General features: G+C 47.4%; 1 protein-coding gene across 1 annotated transcript in view; it reads right to left on the bottom strand.

The window, feature by feature from the left end:
* Positions 1 to 11,930: 11,930 nt before the first annotated feature.
* The window catches only part of TMEM132C (transmembrane protein 132C), a 286,951-nt gene continuing 277,895 nt past the window's right edge, over positions 11,931 to 20,986 (bottom strand). Inside the window, exons 7-9 of the mRNA XM_037014558.2 lie at positions 20,108 to 20,378; positions 18,736 to 18,927; positions 11,931 to 13,429 (exon numbers count right to left, since the gene is read on the bottom strand). Of these exons, the coding sequence (XP_036870453.1) occupies positions 12,224 to 13,429; positions 18,736 to 18,927; positions 20,108 to 20,378 (1,669 nt within the window). The 3' untranslated portion in view covers positions 11,931 to 12,223. The remainder of the gene's footprint in view (positions 13,430 to 18,735; positions 18,928 to 20,107; positions 20,379 to 20,986) is intronic.

Raw genomic sequence — 20,986 nt, 5'->3', positions numbered from 1 at the left:
TCTGATTCTTTTCCTCCCCCGGGTGAGCTGGGATGGTGAGAGTGCTCAGGTTCTGCTGGGTCACAGCTTTGTATTTCACCTTTTTCCCTGAGATGTTGGGCTCTTGTAGATGTAGTCTGACTGGTGTACTGTATCTTCTGGTCACTATTTTAGGAATAGTTGTATTTGCTGTATTTTCAAAATATGTATGGTTTTGGGAGGAGATTTCTGCCACCCTACTCATGCTGCCATCTTTTCCTCTGTCACTTGGTTAGATGCTCCCAGCACCATTTATTGAGAAGACTGTCCTTTCCTAAGAATGCAATTTTTATTCTTGGTGGTCGTGTTAAAGATGAGTCAAGTTGAGTGAGTGATATGTGAGTTGAGAATAAGCATATTCTCAGTTCTTTCAGGTATACACCTGGGAGTGGAATCTGAGCCAGAGTTTGAGCCAGGTCTGTCTGACTGCTGAGACTGTGTTTACAACCAGAAACTTGATGATACAGCAACAATAGAAAACTAATACACAGTTCATGGCTTCAAAGATGCAGAAGAACTTTTAATGAAAAGCAATATTTTTTTCCACCCACCCCAACCATTTTTAGTTTTCCTCCCCATGAAGTGACAATTTTTAACTTTTTCTAATTTGAGCCATTTGGTGAGTGTCTCCACAAAGTTCCTTTTGCATATGTTGCTATTTCTTGTTTCATCAGCCTTTGCCTTACCTAAGGACTCTCATCTCTGTGAGTTGTCACTTGACCTTACCTCCTACCACCTTCCTCACCCTTAAATTTTTGATGGCCATATAATTATTTTTAATTCGGTTATATTTATAACTCTAAGTAAGATACAGCAATCTCTACTTCCTGGTCCACCAATATAAAATTTTACCCCATCAAGTCCACAGATAGGAATGCACATGCTTTTGACATCTCCTCCACCTCTTTGCCTTCTTCATCAGGTTACCTTTGGCTTGACAACACAAAGTTCCACAAAACGTACTCTTTGGCAACCTGAATTAAATAGTACCTGCTTTAACTACAAGTTAATTTTAAAAATTGAAAATGAATATAAAATGAGTACATTGTTGTGCAAATTAAAATTTTTGTTTCACCATCACAGAGTCCTAGAATATAATTTCCATTCTATGGCTTTAATAAAGTGACTCCTATATCATCACTGAAATGATGCTCTTAGTGTCAGCATAAAAAAAAACAACAACAACAAAAAAACAAATTCCCTATTGCCTCCATTAAGAACCTGTGGATCCTTCTTATTCAACCCAAGGCCATGTTTTTCTTGGGCAGTTTATTGGTTTCCAGGTTTCTTTAGCAAAAAGGTTTATTGCTTTCCCTATTTCTTCAAGAGAAGAAGTCCATGTCTTCATAATGTTGCTGAGATCTTCAGTTTTCCCTCATTCCACATCCATTTTTCTTCTTGAAGGTACTGTCCACTGTGACACTGACTTCTTGTTTAATTTGAATTGATGCTTCCTACACCTTCTGTAGAGGGCTTGCTGTTTTCTTTCCAGTGGATGCCAAGGTTCATTCTGCAGTATCATGGGCCCCTCATTTTCTTTAGGATTTTCATCCACATGTTACTTCTTCAAACAATGGGCAGGGTCTGCAGGTCTTTTCATGTCTGAAAATGACCTTTCTTTGCATCTTCCTTGCATGAGTGACTAGGTTTAAATGTCTTCATCCAAAGTCATTTCAACTTAGACTTTAGAAAGAATTATTGCACATTGATATAGCACTGAGCATTGCTGATGAGAAGTTTGATGCAAGCCTGATTCTTAATTTCTTTACAGGTGAATTTTTTCTTTCTTGGAGCTTTTAGGATATCTTTTTATCTTTCAAGTTCTTAAATTTCACAAAGATGTTTTAGATGTGAGTGCTTTAGAAATGCATTGTGTTTACATGAGGTGAACTCTCACAACATTCATGTGTCTCTTTTGCTCTGGAAGCTTTTCTATTACTATGTCTTTGATATTTTTCTTTTGCCTATTACCTCTAGTGTCTCTTGAGTGCTTCTTAGTTGCTTGCATGCTTTGTATTCTGGAAAAATTCCTCCAGTTTATCATCCAGCCATCCAACTTAATTTTTAGTGTCAGCTATGTTATGTTTAAATTTCCAAGAGTGCTTGTTTTGCTGTTGTTTATCAGATTGTTCTTTTATTGTATCCATGTTTTCAAGGTATAGTTGCTCTGAAAATAATTAGTGTTTCTTCTTTTCTGTTCTCTGAAATATTTCTGCTGCCTGTGTGATCAATTGGTCTGCTTGTTTTTACTGGTCCTTGCTTTTCTTTGTAGGTCTGCTTCTCTTTGACAATCCATTCATATTTTGCAACAGGGAGTTCACATTTTCAAAATCTGCCAATTGCTCTCCAGATATATGCCAGTGTGGTTACACTCCTCACTCTCCACCCTCCCCAACTGAGAGAAGCCTCAGTAAAGCAATTGCAAGAAAAACCGCTGCCAGTTTGGAAAATGATAGGTGATGGACTGTTTTCATTTGCAATCATTTGACCACTTTTTAGATGTTTATTGCTTCCCTTGTGTGTCTTCTTTATCCCATTAGTAACTGGTCAGTAAATGATACAACAATGAAGCAGGGAAGAGGGAGCTGAGAGAGAAACCCTCCAGCATTCTGAGTCCTCATTAAATGCTCTCCTTTCTGCTCCACAAGTCAGAATCACCTGGCACTCCCTTCTCCCTTCCCTTCGTTGATAAGTAACAATCCATGGGGCAAGTGAACTCCATTCAATTGGGAAAGGGATAAATTAGTCAGGACCAAATAAGACAGAATGACTCCCATAAAGCTGCAGAACATGCCAGCTCACAAAAAAAGAGCCTTCTGGCATCTGTCTCCTTTCTCTTCTTGGGTCTGTTCTTGCCACTGCATTAGGAATTCCTACCTTTTTCACTAAATTGCTCCAAGTAGAGAATTCACCAAGGTAGAGAGGCATCTCTTTGGAAGTTACAAAGCAAACTCTTTATAAACGCAGGCATGGGTTGAATCAAAAAAGCCCTCATTATTTGGGTATGCTTGCAAAATTCAGACCTGTGTGATGGACTGGGGTCAGCAGCAAATGGGATGTGACTGCAGATGCCTAGGCCCACTGTCTGGACCTGCAAACTAGACTGAGAGAAGGCAGATTAACACAGGAAAAACGAAGTTTATTAGCGTGTGCAATGCATGTGCACTTGGGGGTACTCAGTGAGGAGCAACTCAAAGGGCTAGCCAGAACTTGGGCTTATAAAGCATCTTAACAAAAGGGTAATAGTTTTGTAGAGTAGTAATAAGACAAAGGAAAGGGACTTCGAGCTTCCAGGGGTGCCAAATGGCGGTAAGGTAAACCTATGGAGAAGGCGAGTAGAGAGAAGGTAAGGGTGTACATTCTAACACGCTCTGACAGTCTAGAATCCAGGGAACCCTTCTGTCTACCTCCTGCAATCCTGTGCACTTTGCTCTGTATACAAGTGTATTCCTACATATTGTGCATAGAGCAGATCACATTCAAAACATAGTGTGTATGTTCACTCTTTGAAGACTCTTTTGGTGGCTCCTTTTATAGAGCAAATCTCTGGAGAAGGTGACAAATCCATGTCATGTTAAAAAAATTAAATGCAAAAAATACAAACTTAAGTACTTAAACTCACATCTGTGGGATACTCATCTTAGTTTTTTTGTAAGAAGTTTAATTTCTAAGGCAAACATATCTAAAAACCTATGTCAATGAATGTCCTTATACCAAAAGTGGTTTGGCTGCACTGGGTTCTGATGTACACAAAAGTAGCCTGGAAGTGGGCAATTGTCTTAGGCAGCCCCACTGGGTTTTCTCCAGATCTGGCAAGGAGTGGGCACACTAGAATGGTCTGGGGATCCTAGGCCAGCCTGGGAGTAAGCTGAAAGTGAGCTGGACCTGAACAAATGCTGTTTGGGGACTAGTAGTGACTCAGCAGGTGTTCGCATGGATGAATGGCCCTCACCGGGGTGGTCCCCGACCCCTCTTCCTGCTCCTATAATGTAATGGCACTGCTTCAGCTCTCTGGAACTTAGATACATCCCCACAGAGCAAGCAGGAAAATCTGAATTGCTTGAAATTAAATTCTTCCTCCTACAGGCAAAAGAATTCACAAGAAAAATTAATTTCAGCTATAGAAAAAAACCCTAAAAATTATATTTTTTGACATACCTGAGTTTGTGGCCTAAAAGCTCTACCAGAAATAAGTTTTCATAGTTTGAAGTTGTTTAAATGGAAAGCCTATTTGCTTTTACTCTATTAATTGATTTATTTAATATGTAAGTCATTTATTAAGGTGCAGAAGATTCTAGAACTTCTGCATCTGTCTGAGGCTGTGAGTGTCCTTGATGTGAGTTATAATTTAGAGTAGATATGAGGAGCATCATCTTATTTGTTACTTTGGGACTTTGACTCTTGGTGATTACAACTTTTCGTCTTCATCTAACTGATTTTCCTTTATTGGAAAATGCCTGGTAAGTATTTAAACATTGCTCTGCATCCTGGCAATCCTAGTCCTCAAATTTTTATGTAATTGCAGGTCCTGCTGCAATTTGTGTGTTTTCCCGGGTGTGAAACGGGTGGTGGGCCACAACAGAGAAGGCACTTCATTTACATCCAGCAGAAAGATCAGAGGGATTCAGAGAAGGACAAGGGCTTGTTCAAAACTGGGCAAAACACACAGCACGAACACCCACACCCTGAGCAGAGATAATGGCTATTCACCATGATCCCACATGGAATCTGCCTTACACCATGCCCTGGGAGGCAGAACTTCAGAGGCATTTCTGCAGAAGCCATGGGTGGGAGCTTTGCTGTGATCACTCAGTCATCATCTTACGGAATGGGTGGTCCTTCTGCCAGTTGCATGAGTAAAAGCCCTGGACTCTTTCCTTTCTCTCAAGCCTAGGTGCGCTCTATCGGCGCATCCCAGTGGTGTTGCATCTCAGCCTGAGCTCTTCCAGAAGCAGAACCTGGGACATGGATTTGGGGGCAAGTGATAAATTTTGCGATAGTTCATTCCAAGGAGGCACCACATTGGCCTTGAGAGGTGAGAGGATGGGAAGGAAAGCAATGCAGGTGTCACCTCTGGGAGCAACCAGAGCTCCATCCTGCAAGGACCCACAGAGAGATGGGGTCGGTGGTGAGCTGGTGACCAGCTCCTAAAAGGGAGCCCTGGTTTGTGGTGTACTGGGATGGGGAGGGCCAACCAGTCTCTTGTATGCCTGGTACCCAGTTTCTTTCCCACATCTGCTTAAGTCCTTGCCTTTTTTTCCACAATCTGCTATCATCTCATGGATTTAGGGAAGGCTTGTTTCATCTATTCCCCCATAAGAGTCTAAGTTCCTTGTGGATAGGGCCCCCATGCTCTCATCTGCTATCACATTCCCGGTATGCAGACCAGAGTCCCACCCTCAGGGGGGTCTCTGTAAGGGTTTGTTGAAGGAACAGATCCATGAATCCCATCTTCTCCACCCCGTTTTCCTGCTCTCCCCAATCTCTCTCTGTACGGTCACGTTTAGTGGAATGTTTCTCTCTTTCCCTGGCTAAAGAAATGCTCCAAAAGGCAGAGCCCTCTGAGTGGGTCCTCACAAACCAAGGTAGCCTGCTCTTCCCACCACCAGACAGTGCCAATAAGAGAAAAGGTAAATCTTGACCCCTAACTTCACCTGGATTTGTGAATCAATGAAATCTCACAGTCTGGTCATTTCTTTTCACCCAAACACCCTCTTTGATAGGAAGAAAAGGGCCTTTTGGACAGGCCATTTTGGTCAGTAGAATATAAATTGACAAAAAAATGTCATAATTTCCTTCATTCTCTGAAACATTATGTGGCGTTCTCCCTAAAAGAGAAATAGTAGCAGGATAACATGACTTTCCTCTTCTCAGCTACTTCAGAAAGGCTCCTGATCAACACTTTTAAATAAGCACGTCCATCTCCAGGAGCGCCCCTGACAGGACTCGACTTTCAGTGCCCTTGGGTTTTCTTTTTGCTTATTTGTTTGTTGTTTGGAAAGGTTAATAAGCCTTTCCAAACAAACACTTAGGAAACCCACTCAAGTGAGCTTCCTCCAGCTTGAAATCTAGAGATGCAGAGGCCAGTCCCAAGCACCAGGACTTGGTCAACGGCCTGGACACTTTGGACTGCCATGAAGAGCTTGGGGGAAAATGCCCATTTTATAAGCCACGTATTATGCAGATAGTTGGCCTCTGTTCCCCGTAGCGCTGTGCCTTCCAGTCGTGAGGGAGGAGAAGTGAGTTTTTCCATGTGTGGATCCGTTTTCCATGCTGCTGGGAAGCTGTCCCTCCAGCTCCATCCCTGCCGTGCCCCCTGTCTGCGTGGGGGCATTGTCCCGCCCTGTCCTCTGCCTGGTGTTTTCTCTAGATCATGGAACATCTCTAACAACCCTTGCTCCCGCACAGCCTCATCTGCTCAGACTGGCCTCCCACTGCCGTGGCCACGTCAAATGGCCCCATCAGGCTGTCTACCTCTCTTGAAGTTGTTGCAGCTGAACTGTTTGCAGCGGCCAGCATTGAGACCTGAGTCGTGTAAGGGACTGATGCACCCTCTGCCCTGTCCCTGCCCTCTTAGGCATCTCAGCACCACCTGCCCATTGTCCAAGCTCCTTCCCAGTCAACACGACACCTGAGGCCTCCCTATGCGGAGGCCAAGGACCACAGCCCCTCCGGGCAGCTCTTACCCAGACAGAATCCTGGGAGGTCACCCACATGGTAGCTTAGCTTTGAGCTTCTGCCTGCCTCTTACTGTGCTTAGTTCCCTGGTGACTGCCCAGTCATGGCCAGTGTGGGCATGTCAAATGCCTTAAGAGAAAAACAGTGGGCTCCCTTCTGTGCAGGTCCCCTTCTCAGAGATCTGGGACCCTTACATTCCTGTGGACTTCTAGTCCTGGACATAATTTTCGTGTGTCCAGCTCAATAAGCCTGCTGCCAGCTCTGGCGGTCACTGTCTGTTTGGGCTCTGAGCTCTACAGTGCCAATCAGTTATGCCCCCAGGGGAGATCAGGGCGGCCAGTGTGGGGTCTGTCACCCTGGGACCTTTGCCCTTCCATCTCCATGGCTGCGGTTGCTCTCCGGTGCCTGGTAACGGTGTCTTGTATGCTTCGTACTGTTGCTGTCTTTGGAAGAGTCAGTCTGATAAGAGCAGATGCTTCATCCCCAGTCACAGGAGATCAGGCTGGTCATGGGTGTAGGCTGGCAGTCACCTTGACCCCTTTCCCATCATTTTTTGGTGCCTCTTCTGCCCTGGGAGCAAGTTGCAAATTGCAGCCTCCTCTTGAAAGGAGCAGCCTTGGGACACTTCACTTGGCAAGCAGATGGTTCTCTTGTTCAAATCAGCACAAACGCCTTTCCCCCAGGTAGGGCGGAGACAGGCAGGATCTCAGTCCCTCATCTCCCCGGCCTCTGGAGGGGCCCCGTGGGCAACTCACAGTCTGTGCCACCATGCACGACAGTCCTATCATCTTCGATGGAGGGGTGTGGAGCTTTCCTGGTAAAGAAGCTTGAGAACCAGTATTTGCACTTTGATCTCAACTATACAAAAGAGATCTGAGGGCAAAAACTTAACAGGCCATATCCAAAACACCAACAGAAGTGAATTCAGTCATTTTACAAATATTTTTAAATGCCCATGGGCTACTTGTAAAGTTAGAAAAATAATTTAAAAGTCACATCTGAGTGGCATACTGTCAAAAAATGAATACAACCATGGAAAAAATAGGTAAACTGTTAAAAAAAAGGACACACTGCACTGCATATAAGATGATCTTTTAACTTTTATTTTTGGGAAAAGGAACTAGAGGACTTTTTAATATTTTCTATTTCAGTTTTCAGATTTTGTGTAATGAGCCTGAGTAGCCTTTTTTGCCAGCTACATTACATTTTAACATGAGAACATATATATGAAGCTTGTACTGATGTAATAATGAAGATCATAGTCTTTGAGACACTAGCCTGGGTTTGGGGCCCAGCTCTGCTCCCTGCCGGGACCTCAGGAAGGATGCTCTGAGCCTGTGTCCTCATGTGCAACACAGAGGTAACAGCCTGCCTCAGAGGCCTGTGGTGCATGATTCACTCGAGGATGTTCGACCCCAGGTCTGGCACAGACTTGTTAAATGGAGTCTGTTATTATTATTGTACAATTGTTAATGATGTCAGTATTGATTAATAAATATAAATCAATTATGAATACAAATGCTTAATGTTAACAAAAATAACACTCATAAACTATTGTTATATTAATAAAGATTAATGAGAATAAATAATTTGAATAAAGATCCATTTACTTCTGAGAGGGAATAGTTTGTTCAGAGCCTCATGTTCTGAGAGGTTGCGGCAAGTCTGGAGGGCGGCCAGGCAGGAACAGGAGGGCAAGGCGGTGATGCAGGCTGCAGGGTGCACCCGGCCCGCATAGTTCCCAACACTCTGGGCTCGATGCCCGCTCCTTTGCCTCCACCCTCTGCCTACGAGCTCATGGGTCTTGTGCATTATTCCAGCCTTGCATGTTGCATGGGCTAGGCACAGGGCCTTGTGTTCAAAGTGAACACCTGGGCCACTGCCAAGAAAAGTTCCATTTGGTCACATTCATGGAAAGGAAGGACTACACATGGTCTCTCTGGATAGGCTGGCTGTCTGGCTGCTGTGTTGTCATCTCCCCCAATCCCACCCCCACCTCCCCAAATCTCTCAGATTCACGGCAAGAAGGGAAAGTCTTTCTGTGAAGGCACATGATCTTTTTGCAGAACTGAGGTGACACACACCCTCAGGAATCAGTCAGAGGTCATGTATCCTGAGACTCAGGCGGGGCGGGGAGGGGATGGGGAACGTCCTAAGGGAAGGCAGACTTGTTGAGTGGGGGCAGACTGGTGCTCACAAGGAAGTAGGAAATCTTGATGGCTGATTATAATTTGTTTTGGGGTCTGACATCTTTTTAAAATTACATTTTTTAGCATAAGTACGCATAAAAGAGAAATTGCCCTGTGATCCCAGCCAGCAGAGAACATGCAAAAACCTAAAGTTGACGTGGAGAGAAAGGCCTTGGCCTCACGTTGGCCATTGGCATGGTCAGCCCTGTGGGTCAGGACAGAGCTGACTGGATGGGCTGGGCAGGCTGCAGCTCCAGCTTCTTCCCCAGGTGAGGTCAGAGTTGAGTCTTAAGATTGCCATAAAGGAGACATTTTGAACATCATGAGATCCTGATCAACTGAAATGACTGACAGAAAGTTTCTAATGATAGTTGCTATCACGTACATAGACCAGGATGGCTTCCCAAGAGGCTCATGGGAAATGGGTCTTCTAGTTTTATTAATTTAAATCTATGTATTTATGAAATATATTAGACACATAACATCATGTAAATTTAAGCTGTGCAATCTTAATTTAGGGGAATAAAGGTCTTCCTGGTTTAAAACCAGCATAGTCCCAGGGGAAAGAAATGGGACCAAGAGGTCAACCCAACACAGAATCCTAGTTCTCTGCTGACAACAGCAGGTGTCCCTTGAGCCTCATGCTCGGTGAGGAACACTCCACTGTCCTCTGTTTCGGAGTCTCTGAACTGGGGTAACTCAGCTGGCCCTAGCGGACCACTGAGGCATTCGCATGAGGCCAGCAGCTGGCTTGCAGCTGGTACACACAGGTCGGGTGTGGGGAGTTCTGATTTTTTTATAGCTTAACTCAAGGCAGAAATTAAGCATCCAACATTAGAGAGAACCACAACCCTATTTCCCGTTGTGTGAAGCCTTAATCTTGTAAAGAAACATGGGCTCACAAGGTAGGTTAGTGGCAGACACGGTTTTCATGTAAAAGGTCTTGAGACAAAAGGAAGATTTTCCTTTCCCTGCACACGTGCGGCAGCCGTGCTGGGAGCGTGGATATGTGCCTTGATTAAGGACACAGCCATGGTATGGTAATCTCATCAGCTCAGCAGAACGACAATTGCTGCTTGTGGGTGGTATGGGGATTATAATCCTGTGCGGGGGATTTTCAGGAGAGTCTCCTGGGACCACGCAGACGCCATTACTAGGCAGAGAGAGTAGGCTGCTGATTGCCTGGGCTGGGGGCTGGGGGGACCTGGGAATTATGTTTCCACAAAGCTGTGTTTTAAAAAAATAACACCACCTTGTCTACTATCAAAAATTTCTCTGCCTCCAGCTCACCGAGGACAACAGTCCCACCAAGACCTCGAAAAACAGCAGACACATAAACAACCGGAGCAGAAGTAAACCTTTGCCCTGGATGAGAGAGCCTCCGCTTTCCATTCAGAGTCCAGGCTGCCTTCTTCCTTGATGTAGATCGAACAGCGTAAACTTCAGACCAGCAGCGGCACCCTGGAACTTGGTAGAAATGCACATATTTTGGCAACCACGCCCCCACCCCCAATGAATAAAAACATAAATAAAACGTATTAAATCTGTGTTTTCTTAAGCCCTCTGGGGGGTTCAGAGTGGGCATGTTCGAGACCTCTGATGAAGATGGTAGCAGATACAGGATTGAAAAGTTTCCTTATTAAGAATTACCCTGGATCAGTCAAGAAGCTGAAAGAAAAAAAAGGGGGAGGATTGGCAAGAGTATTGTTTTCCCCCCAGCCTAGCAGACAGCTGATTTTCTTCAGCAAATTGTATATTTGGTGGGGAGAGGAAATCGGAGTTAAACGAAATAAGAAACACCCCGCAAAATACTCACTTGTCAAGCTATGGAAAGCATTTTAATGACAATTGGTATCACATGTATAAATAAATATCTCCTTTTTTCTGCCTATAATATATACTAGAAATATCTTTTTAAAAGGTCCAGCTAAGGTTATGAGGCTTCAAGGACCCTTTCTTAGCTACCACTTCAGTCATTAAAAAAATAAAAACACTACACATCTCCGGAGTCTGAGGGCGAGGTCTGCTGGGAGCACCTCGTACCCGCCGGCGTCCTCCCCTGGCATCCTCCCCCGGAGTCCTTCCCGGGCCACAGAACTGCAGCCCAGCAGGCGTGGTCTTCCTGCCATAACGCTTCACTTTGGACGAATGCATTTTGCAATGTGCTGTTACACAATTAGGCTGTTAAGAAACACAGTTGATTGACAATCTAACATAGATTTTTATCTTTTCAGTTTCTGCTGATACACCCCGCCCAACAAAGTAGGAAAAACAATTTGAAAACCCTCAACCAGTTGTTATCTTGGTTCATTTCTCCCTATCAGTCTCCTGATAATCTAGCCTTTGAGGTTGACGCTGATTATTCTCCGGGATGGTCTGTCTCTCGTGGATATGACCCGACTTTCCCCACGGAGGACTGTCCCCGGGGGGTGCCCCGGGGGGTGGTCCGACCTGTGCTCTGTGCTGCCAGCTGCTGCCAGGGCCCCAACCCCTGGCTTTGGCTCTCTGTGGGGGTGGCAGTGGGGGTCAAGGCAGTGTCCCCAGGCCCTCAAAGGGTCTAAGAGCTCCCTCTGATTAAAAACAAAACCAACAGCGATATCAACAAGATTGCAGGGATATCGAAAGCATCTAACTCACTAAAAGGATGAATTAATTGGCTTTGTTTCTAAGAACTCATCTAATGTTTAGGGATATCATTCATGTTTAAGTCAGGAAAAATACACCATTTGATATTCAGAAATAAACATTAAATATATAATGTTTATTATATTTAATGTTTGTCTAGTAATGGAAGTCTAGGGCAAAAAAAAGCAAGAGGAGAAACTAAAAGGAGATGTGGAAAAAGGGAAGAAAAAATGATCAAGTAGAGATTTAAAAATCCTCAGGTCTATCCCAAGACACACTAGCGTTCAGACACTTCTGCCCCAGCCCTGGATAACAGTCACCAGCTGCCCTCAGAAAGGGGTATTCAATTAAAATGGAATCTGCCTCTTAGCAGGCCCTAGTTGAGTATTTTGTCCCCTTATCAGAAATATAAACAGATGATTATTTCTGTCTCTTTTTATTTGTCTTTTTGCATTTTTTAACAAATAATTTTTGGTAGCTTGTCTGTGTTATATTCTGACTCATAAAATAACCTTCTTAGCTTTGCCTTGCACAGTTCAAAGCCACCCACTCCGAGAGTTTGTTCCACAGGCTTTTGAAAATCTGTCGCAATCTACTGCTAGAAAACCTCTGATACAAAAAACCATCCCTTCCCGGCTCCCAAATTTCCATCTGGTCTGTAAGGAGGCCGCAGTGCTCAACTCCACCCCTAAATTCCTGGGGGCCAGAGGCGCCTACACTTTGTCCTTGAGTTTCTCCAGATAGTTTCTGAGTTCTAGCGGGGCGCCCACGTCCATGTCCTGGCACACCCATTTGATGTCCTCGTCGTTGCTGCCAAGGATGGAGTTCACGGTGGGGCAGCTGTCGTCCGGGGGGATGGTGGTGAAGGTGGTGAACTTCACCTTCTTCCTTTTGGAGGTGGGCGAGTGCGGAGGCTCGTGTCTCTGGTCCCTGCTCTGCTTCCCCCCAGACTCGGCCAGCCTGTGCATCTGGCTCTGCACATGCTTTTGGGAACCTCCGTTGAGAAGGAGGCGATTGCTCTCCTCGCTGCCACCGGGCCTGCGGTCTATGACGGTGGTGTGCTCATCCTGCGGCATCGACCCCTCACCCATGTTCTCCAGGAGCTCGGCCTCATTGCCAAGCCACACCCAGTCGTGCGAGTGGGTCATGGAGGCCTGGCCTTCCAGGGACACCTGCTTGTGTCTGTACTTGAGGGCAAAGGTGGCGCAATTGATCAGGAAGACAAGGATGGCCAAGCAGAAAACGCCCAGGAGGGCATACATGCCAATCTCCAGGTCGCTCAGGCCGCGGGACGTCTGCACCAGGTCACTGTCCCTCAGGCTGGGGCCGGGCTGGGCTGGGTCCACCTGGGCCGGGAAGTTGGTGAAGTCCAGGGGGATGTTCTGCAGCTGGCCCTCTCCAGGCAGCCTGCCCCCATCCAGCCGGCTGTTCTTCACCACTTTGTTGTCCAGCAGTGACTTGACCGTGGTGCCACCTCTCCGTAGGGCGCCTTCCTCACGCCCCACCAGGGAGCTGCCAGGGAGGTGCCCATCCTGGCCTGCATGCTCAGGGTCCTGGCCCTTCTGCCGGCGGTCGCTGGCATGGTTCTTCATCTCACCCTCGTCATAGTCCCCTTCGGGGCTGGAGTCAGCATCGTTCCGGCCAAACTTGACCCTGATGTTGCCGATGCCCACAGCCAGGATGCTCTTGCGTTTGGATTTCTGGCAGGCCTCCGCGATGGTCATGTCCACCCGGACCAGTGGCCCCTGGCCTTCCCCTTCGGCCATCACAACAGGCCACCTGGGTGAGCGGGCTTGGGGGATGGACACAATGGTCTCATCCAGGGAGGTGGTGGTCAGGGTGAAGTCCTTGGTGTCGTAGATGTCCAGGGGTGTCACTGAGCCATCACTGAACTGGAGCCAGGTGCTGAGCACAGCTTCCTGCAGGGAGGGAGGCAGTTAGACAGGGGAGGGGACACACCTCGCAGCTGGTTCCGCCCTCTCCCAGAACAGAACCCAGAGACTCAGGAGCTGAACTCGAGGTTCACATGTGATGGCTGATGAATCTGGGGAGAGAATATTCAGGTTTTATATCAAGATCAGGGGAGCACTTTAATTTAAAGAAGAATCAGTGTGGACATACAATGACAGCTCCAGCATAACCCCCACCCAGGGAAAAACCCATGAGAAAGCCATCTTGAGCTGAGGCTCCCTGGCCTTATCAACAAACATCACTTGAGCACATTGTCTGAGTCCCCACGTCCTGCTGTGCACCCTGATGCATCCCCCCTTCCGAGGACCCCTGTGATGACCCTGAGTTCATATATTACATGATACTCTCCCCATCTCAGAATCCTTAAGCACATCTGCAAAGTCCGTTTTGCCATGTAAGGGCAAGTAGGATGTGTCTGTTTGGGTGCCATTACTCCACCGGCCACAGCAGTGATGACAGCAAAGACTTACAAGGCTTCCTGGGAGCCTGGTTCTAAGTGCTTTTCATGTGTAAGCCCATCTAACCTTCTTATCAAGGTAGACGGAAGATACTCTTAGTATGGAGAGTTTTCATCTGCAGGTGATTGACAGGACCAGCAGCTTGTCCAGGTGGTCTGGATCAGGGTGGGCTGCGTGGACGCCCAGCTGTGTGTCTTGAGTCTTAGCCACCATGGCCAGTCACCTCCTGGCTGCCTTTGGCTCTGAGGTCACTGACCAGGCCAAGATGGAAGGAAAGATTCGGATGTGTACGGAGTTCTTCCCTGTTCTCTAAGAACAGGCACCTAGTGATCCAGTTCTCATTCACCTGATCATTCGCTCCACAGATGTATGAAAGGTTCCTCGGGGCCAGGCACTGTGCGGGACCCCAAGCATTCTTTGGAGAGAAGCCGATGGAGCCAGAGAATAAATAACACATAGTTGTTTATCGTGGCAGACTGGGATTTGAACCAGCTGCAGGGACTCAAATGTGCTGGAGGACATCATAGTTTAATAGGCAGTCAGGGAATGGTGAGGGGGAAGTACTTGGAGGCCAGGACCGGGGGTGGGCCTGGCCCTGGAGTGGAGTCCGGAAAACTCAGGCGGGATGTGATGGAGGTGATGCAGGACGGCTCCTGGCGGGAAGGGAGCACTTTCTCATGGTTGGGAAGAGCTCACAGAACCCCAGGGCTGCTCTAATCCTGGTTTGTGGCATGATGGCAAAGGGCAGAGGATCTGGAGTTTTGAATTAAATACATGGATCCACTATTTCCCTAGGAGCATTTTATTTAAACCAATCCTTCTGGGCCTCAGTTTCCCTAGCATGAAAGAGGGAACATGAATATTTAAACCACAGGGTTTGAGATGGACATGCCTAGTGCCTACCCCTCCTTTCTGGCAGAACTGGAAGAGTGATTTTCCTTTGGAGAGACACGTCTTCTTCATTCAGGGTCCCTGTATGGTGTGGACCTGCCCCTCCAGTTCCAGATGTCATGGGACCAAGGTCTGACCCCTTAGAATGGCCTACCACCCTGTCCACAGTGATTGTTCCAGAAGGGGCACAGGGTCCAAACAGAATGGGCTGTGACTCCTGGGCTTTGCGGGAACCACAGAGGAGAAGCTGGTTCTCCTGGGGTTGCTGAGTTGGGGTGCCAGCCTGGGATGGTGGTGGCCATCTGGGGGGAGTCTGCCAGAACATGAGGCCGGCTTGGGGAAGAAAAGACTTAAAAAATGGAGACAGAGAGGTACTCTTAAGAGCGTGTTACAAAAACAAAGAAGACCGGCTGAGTGAGTGTAAACCACTTGAAAACTAGATAGAAAGACACAAAAAGAGATGCAAATTCCCAGGCATCAGCAATGACGAGGAAATGCATACCAGAGTGGTACATACAGAAGACAGCTGTTAACTGAAGTGGCTGGAGGGCTGCCAGCCCCTCTGAGAAGACCTGGGGCTGGCAAGCTGATGCCTACCTGGGGATGTATCAGGTGGAGATGAAGCCCATTGCATAAAGCCAGGTATGGAGGGCATGCCTTCTTCACATTGGGGGATGAGAAATCCCAGCCCCTGGGTCAGAGACACAGTGACAATGCTTGTCTGTGCTCAAGTGCTGGTGGGCAAATCCCCTGCACACCCAAACCCCACCCCTTCCCCAGCCTGGGGTCTGAAGGTGGCCTACCTGGATGGGGTGCAACCTGCCAACAAGGATGGTCACCTGGAGCCCAACACTTGCAAGTGCAAAACTGCACAGGGGGCCTCAGGAACAAAGCAAGGGAAGCAGCCACAGCTCCAGAGATGCTCAGGATAAAACCAAACTGCAATCCCTGGGAGGGAAGGCTCCCCCGTGAGAGAGAAACATAAACAGTTCACATAGAAAGATATGCGGACCACGGGCCTGAGCTAATAGTACAACTGAGAAAGACAATAAAATAAAGCAAACCAACAGCAAAGAAATAGCCTTTGAAGTACACTAGTGAACGGGAAATGAGGACGAGACGCTACATTGAAAGAACGAATAGAAAAAGAATCCAGAGATGTGGAAAGAACCACACACAATGCCCAGAAGCTGAAAACACGCCAATGGGAATTAATTACTCCATGGAAGTTTAAACATCAGATTAAACATGTTTGGGGAGAGAATTAGTCTCCAGGTGACCAAGCAAACCCATCTACTCTAACTGTAATCCCAGGAATAAAGAGAGATAAAGAAAATAAAGGAGAATAAATAAATGAAATAAATGAATAAAAGAGAATATAGGAGGATTGAGAGAAATGAGGGAGACAAAGGTGACCAGTGTTCTTGGTGGAGGTCCCCTAAATTAAGCATCTGGGGGATGGCGGGAGTCAGGACTGAAAGACACAATGGCTGGACCTTTTCCAAAGTTGGGAAATGTGCTGACTACCAAGATGGTTTCTGGTGACACTGAGCAGCTGGATCTAGCTTGTTTGGAAGGTACTGATGCCTGGATGAGGGCTGGTAAATTCTGAGTCCATGCCGGCCAGCAAGCTGTGGGTCCCCATTACTTGCCACAGAAAGCCCAGACTAACGGTACTGTGTGCGAGGAGGCAGTGACATGTACAGACTGGGTGCTGGCCCTCATCTCCCCTTCTGGACTGCCTGCTCAGTTTCCAGCTGCTGACCCTGCAAGGCGTTCTCGGGCCTCTGGAATCCAGCTGGCCTTGCCTGTAGCCAGGAATTAACACCCTCTAGGGGCAGCCCTCAACCAACAACTGACAGGAACCATCAGATACAGCCCAGCTCCCTTGCCCGTCAGGGCCAGGTATGTTTCTAGGCCTTTCTGTGCTGGCTCACCATTTCCCCGGCAGCCCGCACTGGTAGCTGAGTGGGGAGCATGCTCTTCTGCCTGTCTTCCCTTCCTCAGATCACTTCCTGCTTCCCCTATTGGGGTTCCCTTTACCTCCCAAATAAAATAATTGGATGGGAATCCTTACCTCAGGCTCAACTTCTGGAAGAACCCAAAAGACAGACAATATGGCTCAGTCATTTTGCTTCCCAGCCTTGTCTCCTCTATCTGCACCAGCTGAGGAATGCTACTGTTGGGTGAGTCACCCGCTAATGTCTAAATCAAATGCATGAATCAATCCCAGGGGATCCTGCATGCCATTTTTCTATCCAGCTTCTTTAGAACAACTGAGGCACGGCGGAAGTGCAACCTACTACCTGCATATTCATGGATGGAAGAGTCTTCCAGATTTTGCATTTCAGAGTTCAAAATACCAAGAACAAGGTGCTGGCCTTCTGCTCTCCAAGGGCTGAGAGAAAACACTTTAAACATAGATTGCAAGTTCATCCTGGCTGACTTTTCATCTTGAATTAATTTTTCTTCACAAACTCTAGGCTGAGATAGACATTAACATAATACAAGCCCCCTGAATGGCAGGCAATCTGAATTAAGCCCTCAGAACACAACAGGCTTGCCAAAATCCATCTCCATGAGCCCGGCTGTGTGACTGAGACTAAGGCCTTCCATTAGCTCATGACAGTGAGGCTGGAACACAGGGCTTTCTCAGGAGAAGCCAATGCATTTCCCCAAAGATGAAAAATACTGCGTGACTTAAAATAACACATGCCCAGGAAGATTTAGAGCTCCATCCTTTCAAGAGTCATGTCTGCAAATCGGATGAACTACATCCATAAATCCCCAAGTCAGTGCTGGGACCTCCAATTACCATCAGCTGATGAAGACAGATGGGGGACATTGGATGGGGATTGGTGGCCTTGCCCCATGCCAGGGAGGTCACAATGCCAAGAGTCCCCTAATTAATGAACCATTCTTAGCAAATAGCTTCAGGCACTCTGCTCTGTCTCCCCACTTGCCTCTGTTCCTCTTATTTTGCTTTCTATAAACTAGAAGACACCACGCTGATTTCCTGCCTCCAGGAGGGACACGCAAAGAAGCCAGTGTTGTGCGCTGGGCACGGATGTGAATATGTTCTGGGTCTCCCCTGTTGTTGCTCTGGGACAAAGTCAGGTAGTGACTGCAGTTCCGCAGTTACCAGAACGGCCCGCCCTAACCTTTGGAACCTAGGGATACAATGAAATTTCATTCCCATGATTACATTATGTTATGTGGCATGCTTATTTAAGACAGGGAGATCTGCCTGGCCTACTGGGTGGGCCCAGTGCGGTCACATGAGCTTTTAAAAGCAGAGATTTCTCCAGCTGGTGGCACAGGGGAAGTCAGAGATTTAAAGCATGAGGACTCCAGACATTGTTGATGCTTTTGAAAGTAATGGAGGTGTGGTTAGTAGAAAGGATGTGGGTGGCCTCAGGGGGTTGAAAGGCTCCTGGCCAACAGTGGGCAGAGAAACAGATACCTCAGTCTTACGACTGCGCAAAGGTGAATGGACGTGGACACAGATTCTTCCCCGGAATGTGCGGTAAAAGCCCAGCTGGCTGACTCTGCTTTCAGCTTGTGATGCTGTAAGCATAGAAAGAAGCCGAGCCCACCTGGACCCTGACCCACAGAGTCAATAAACGGGTGTTGTTTTAAGTGGTTAAGTTTGTGGCAAGTTGTTACATAGCAGTAGATGAAAAACACATCCCTGTCCACCAGGCTCCGTCATTCTGGTCTGTCACAGACCCTGCTTCTGGGACAACATGGCCATGTGGATCTCACACAGCTGGCACCACTCCATTCTGGAATGCTCTTCTGATACCCTGTCCCTGTTCCCCCACCCCACCCTCTGCGTCTCCTTTTGCTGAATCAGGCACAGCAACTGGCCCTGCTCCTCTCGACCTCAGCGTGTGGGACCCTACCTGTTTCGGGGTGTGCAGCAGATCCTCAGCTGTGGCCACAGCTGTGATGGCCTTGCTGTTCTCCATGCTGGGGTGCAGGGTGACAGACAGCCCCGCCACGAGCTGAATAGCCAAGTCTGTAACCGATACTTTGTCATCTAACACTGTGACTGTCTTCTCTGCCAGGATGGAGTCGGACAGTGGGGACAACACCTGCGGGATTGGCAGGCACAAGACAAATCCATTACACCTGTTCCCAAATATTGGAAAGTTCCCCAGCAATATTTCCTCCAACCCCCAGATGGGTCCAGAATACAAGGCTAAGGAGCCACACACTTACTTCACTATACACACCAGCACATACCATGCCTCATACTGAGTCAAAGAAAGCCACTCCTTCCCTAAGACACTACAGCTCTGTCTGCTGGAAAACTGAAATAAACATAAAAATCCACTCTTGCTTTTAAAAGGAAATGACCCTTCCCATTTAGATAAGGCACCCTTGTACACTGCACAACCTGGTTAACTGTACATGGCAATCCTGCTGACTGGACTCATAAAGAGGTATATACAGACTGACTTCACGCAGCCGGAATTCCATTCTAAGTGAACTATGGAATCATGTGGGGAAAACAGTCACCAAGAGCCTGCTTTTCCCCTGAACCCCCACTGCAATGTATTCTCTGCTGGAACATTACTTTGGCCTCATCTTTTAAACCAAATGTTGGACTAGGAATGTCCAGGTGAAATGATAGGATTGGACCAATCATGTACATGTGTGGTGATCTTGTAAGGACCCAGAATGACATTCCAGAAAGATGGAGTCAGGAAGGTGGGACCTGATGGGTTGAAGGAGAGTTCTCTCCATGCCCTCGTTATTTGTCCTGAAATCCCACCACTCTGCATTTCCTTGAGCAAAAGCAGTGGAAGAATTTTGCAGAGAGTTTGTTGAATGAATAAATGGTAGAATGACCAAGGGACTTCAGGAAAGAAGGGATGATAGGACTAAGGGGTGCATCGTCCCCAGGCCACTGGCAGGAACATGGGTAGAGGGGAATATTATTTCTAAGGTGGTGCAGGAGGTATATATACCTGGAAAGTGGTTCCAGCATGGAGGATGGGCGGTGGGATGGGCAGTGCTGGAGGTAGTGGGATGGATGGTGTAGTTGGGGAGGTCACACAACATGCTAAGGGTATGCAGCCACCACCTTCTTAATTCAGTTGGCAGGAGATTGGGACCTAAAGAGCTGGTCCGGGCTCATCTGGTATCCTCCAGATGCCATAATGGGGAGAGGAACTGGAACAGTGACCTGCCTGCCTTGTGAGCCTCCCCCAGTGGTGGGCACCATGCCCAGTGCCGGACATGCAGACATTCTGAGCTCTGGCTTCCTACCTGGATGGTGGTCATCCCAACCTCCCGCCCGACCAGGAGCCTGCTGTCCTGGAGTGTGGCAACGTGAGGTTCCTCCAGCTTCATGAAGTCTGCAACCAGGTGGGTGACGTCGACCTGCCAGTCGGGACTGAGCAGGTGGCTCGGCTGGCCCCAGGGGCCGGCGCCCTCGGACACAAACTGGGTGAGAACCCGCACGGTGGCGTGCTGGTACTGCAGGGCACAGCCCCGGCGCCGCTCCTCGCCCTCCTCATCCTCGCTCTCTCGGGTGGGCCTTGTGGGAAAGCGGAGGCAGTGCTCAGGGCCAAGGCATGGAGCCAGAGATGGCTGGAGACCCAAGCCGGAAAGGCAGGTGCCAGCCTCAGCCTCCAAGAGACAACATTCTGGCAGGAGCCTTGGGATGGATGGGAACACTGGTCTATCACCAGGCAGCACAAAGAGTTACGTCTACTTCATGAAGACATTTATTGACAAATAAAAAGCATAGAGCTAGTATTTACTAAGTCCGCACTGTCCAAGAGTAGGTAATAGCACATATACCTATTTGCAAGTCAACTTAAATGAGTAAAATTAAAATAAATTAAAAACTAAATGTCTCGGCCACACAGGTACTCTGTGGCCACGTGCATTAGTGGCTGCCAAATTGGACAATGTGGTTCTAGAACATTCTACCACTGTAGGAAGTTCTGTTGGTCTGAGCTGTTTTACACTCTTCAGTGGTGCCAGGTCCTGTTCTAAGCTCCACATGTATGAACTCTTTTGATCTCATAACACTAGGAGACAAAACTGTAATTATTCTCATGTTCCAGGTGAGGAAACTGAGGAACAGAGATGTTAGATAGCCCACCCAACCTCACAAAGTTAGAAAGTGGCAGAACTTGG

Source organism: Manis javanica, chromosome 15, assembly GCF_040802235.1.
Source record: "Manis javanica isolate MJ-LG chromosome 15, MJ_LKY, whole genome shotgun sequence".
Taxonomy (NCBI): domain Eukaryota; kingdom Metazoa; phylum Chordata; class Mammalia; order Pholidota; family Manidae; genus Manis; species Manis javanica.
The sequence above is the reverse complement of the archived record's forward strand: the minus strand, read 5'-3'. Positions and strand labels throughout refer to the sequence as shown.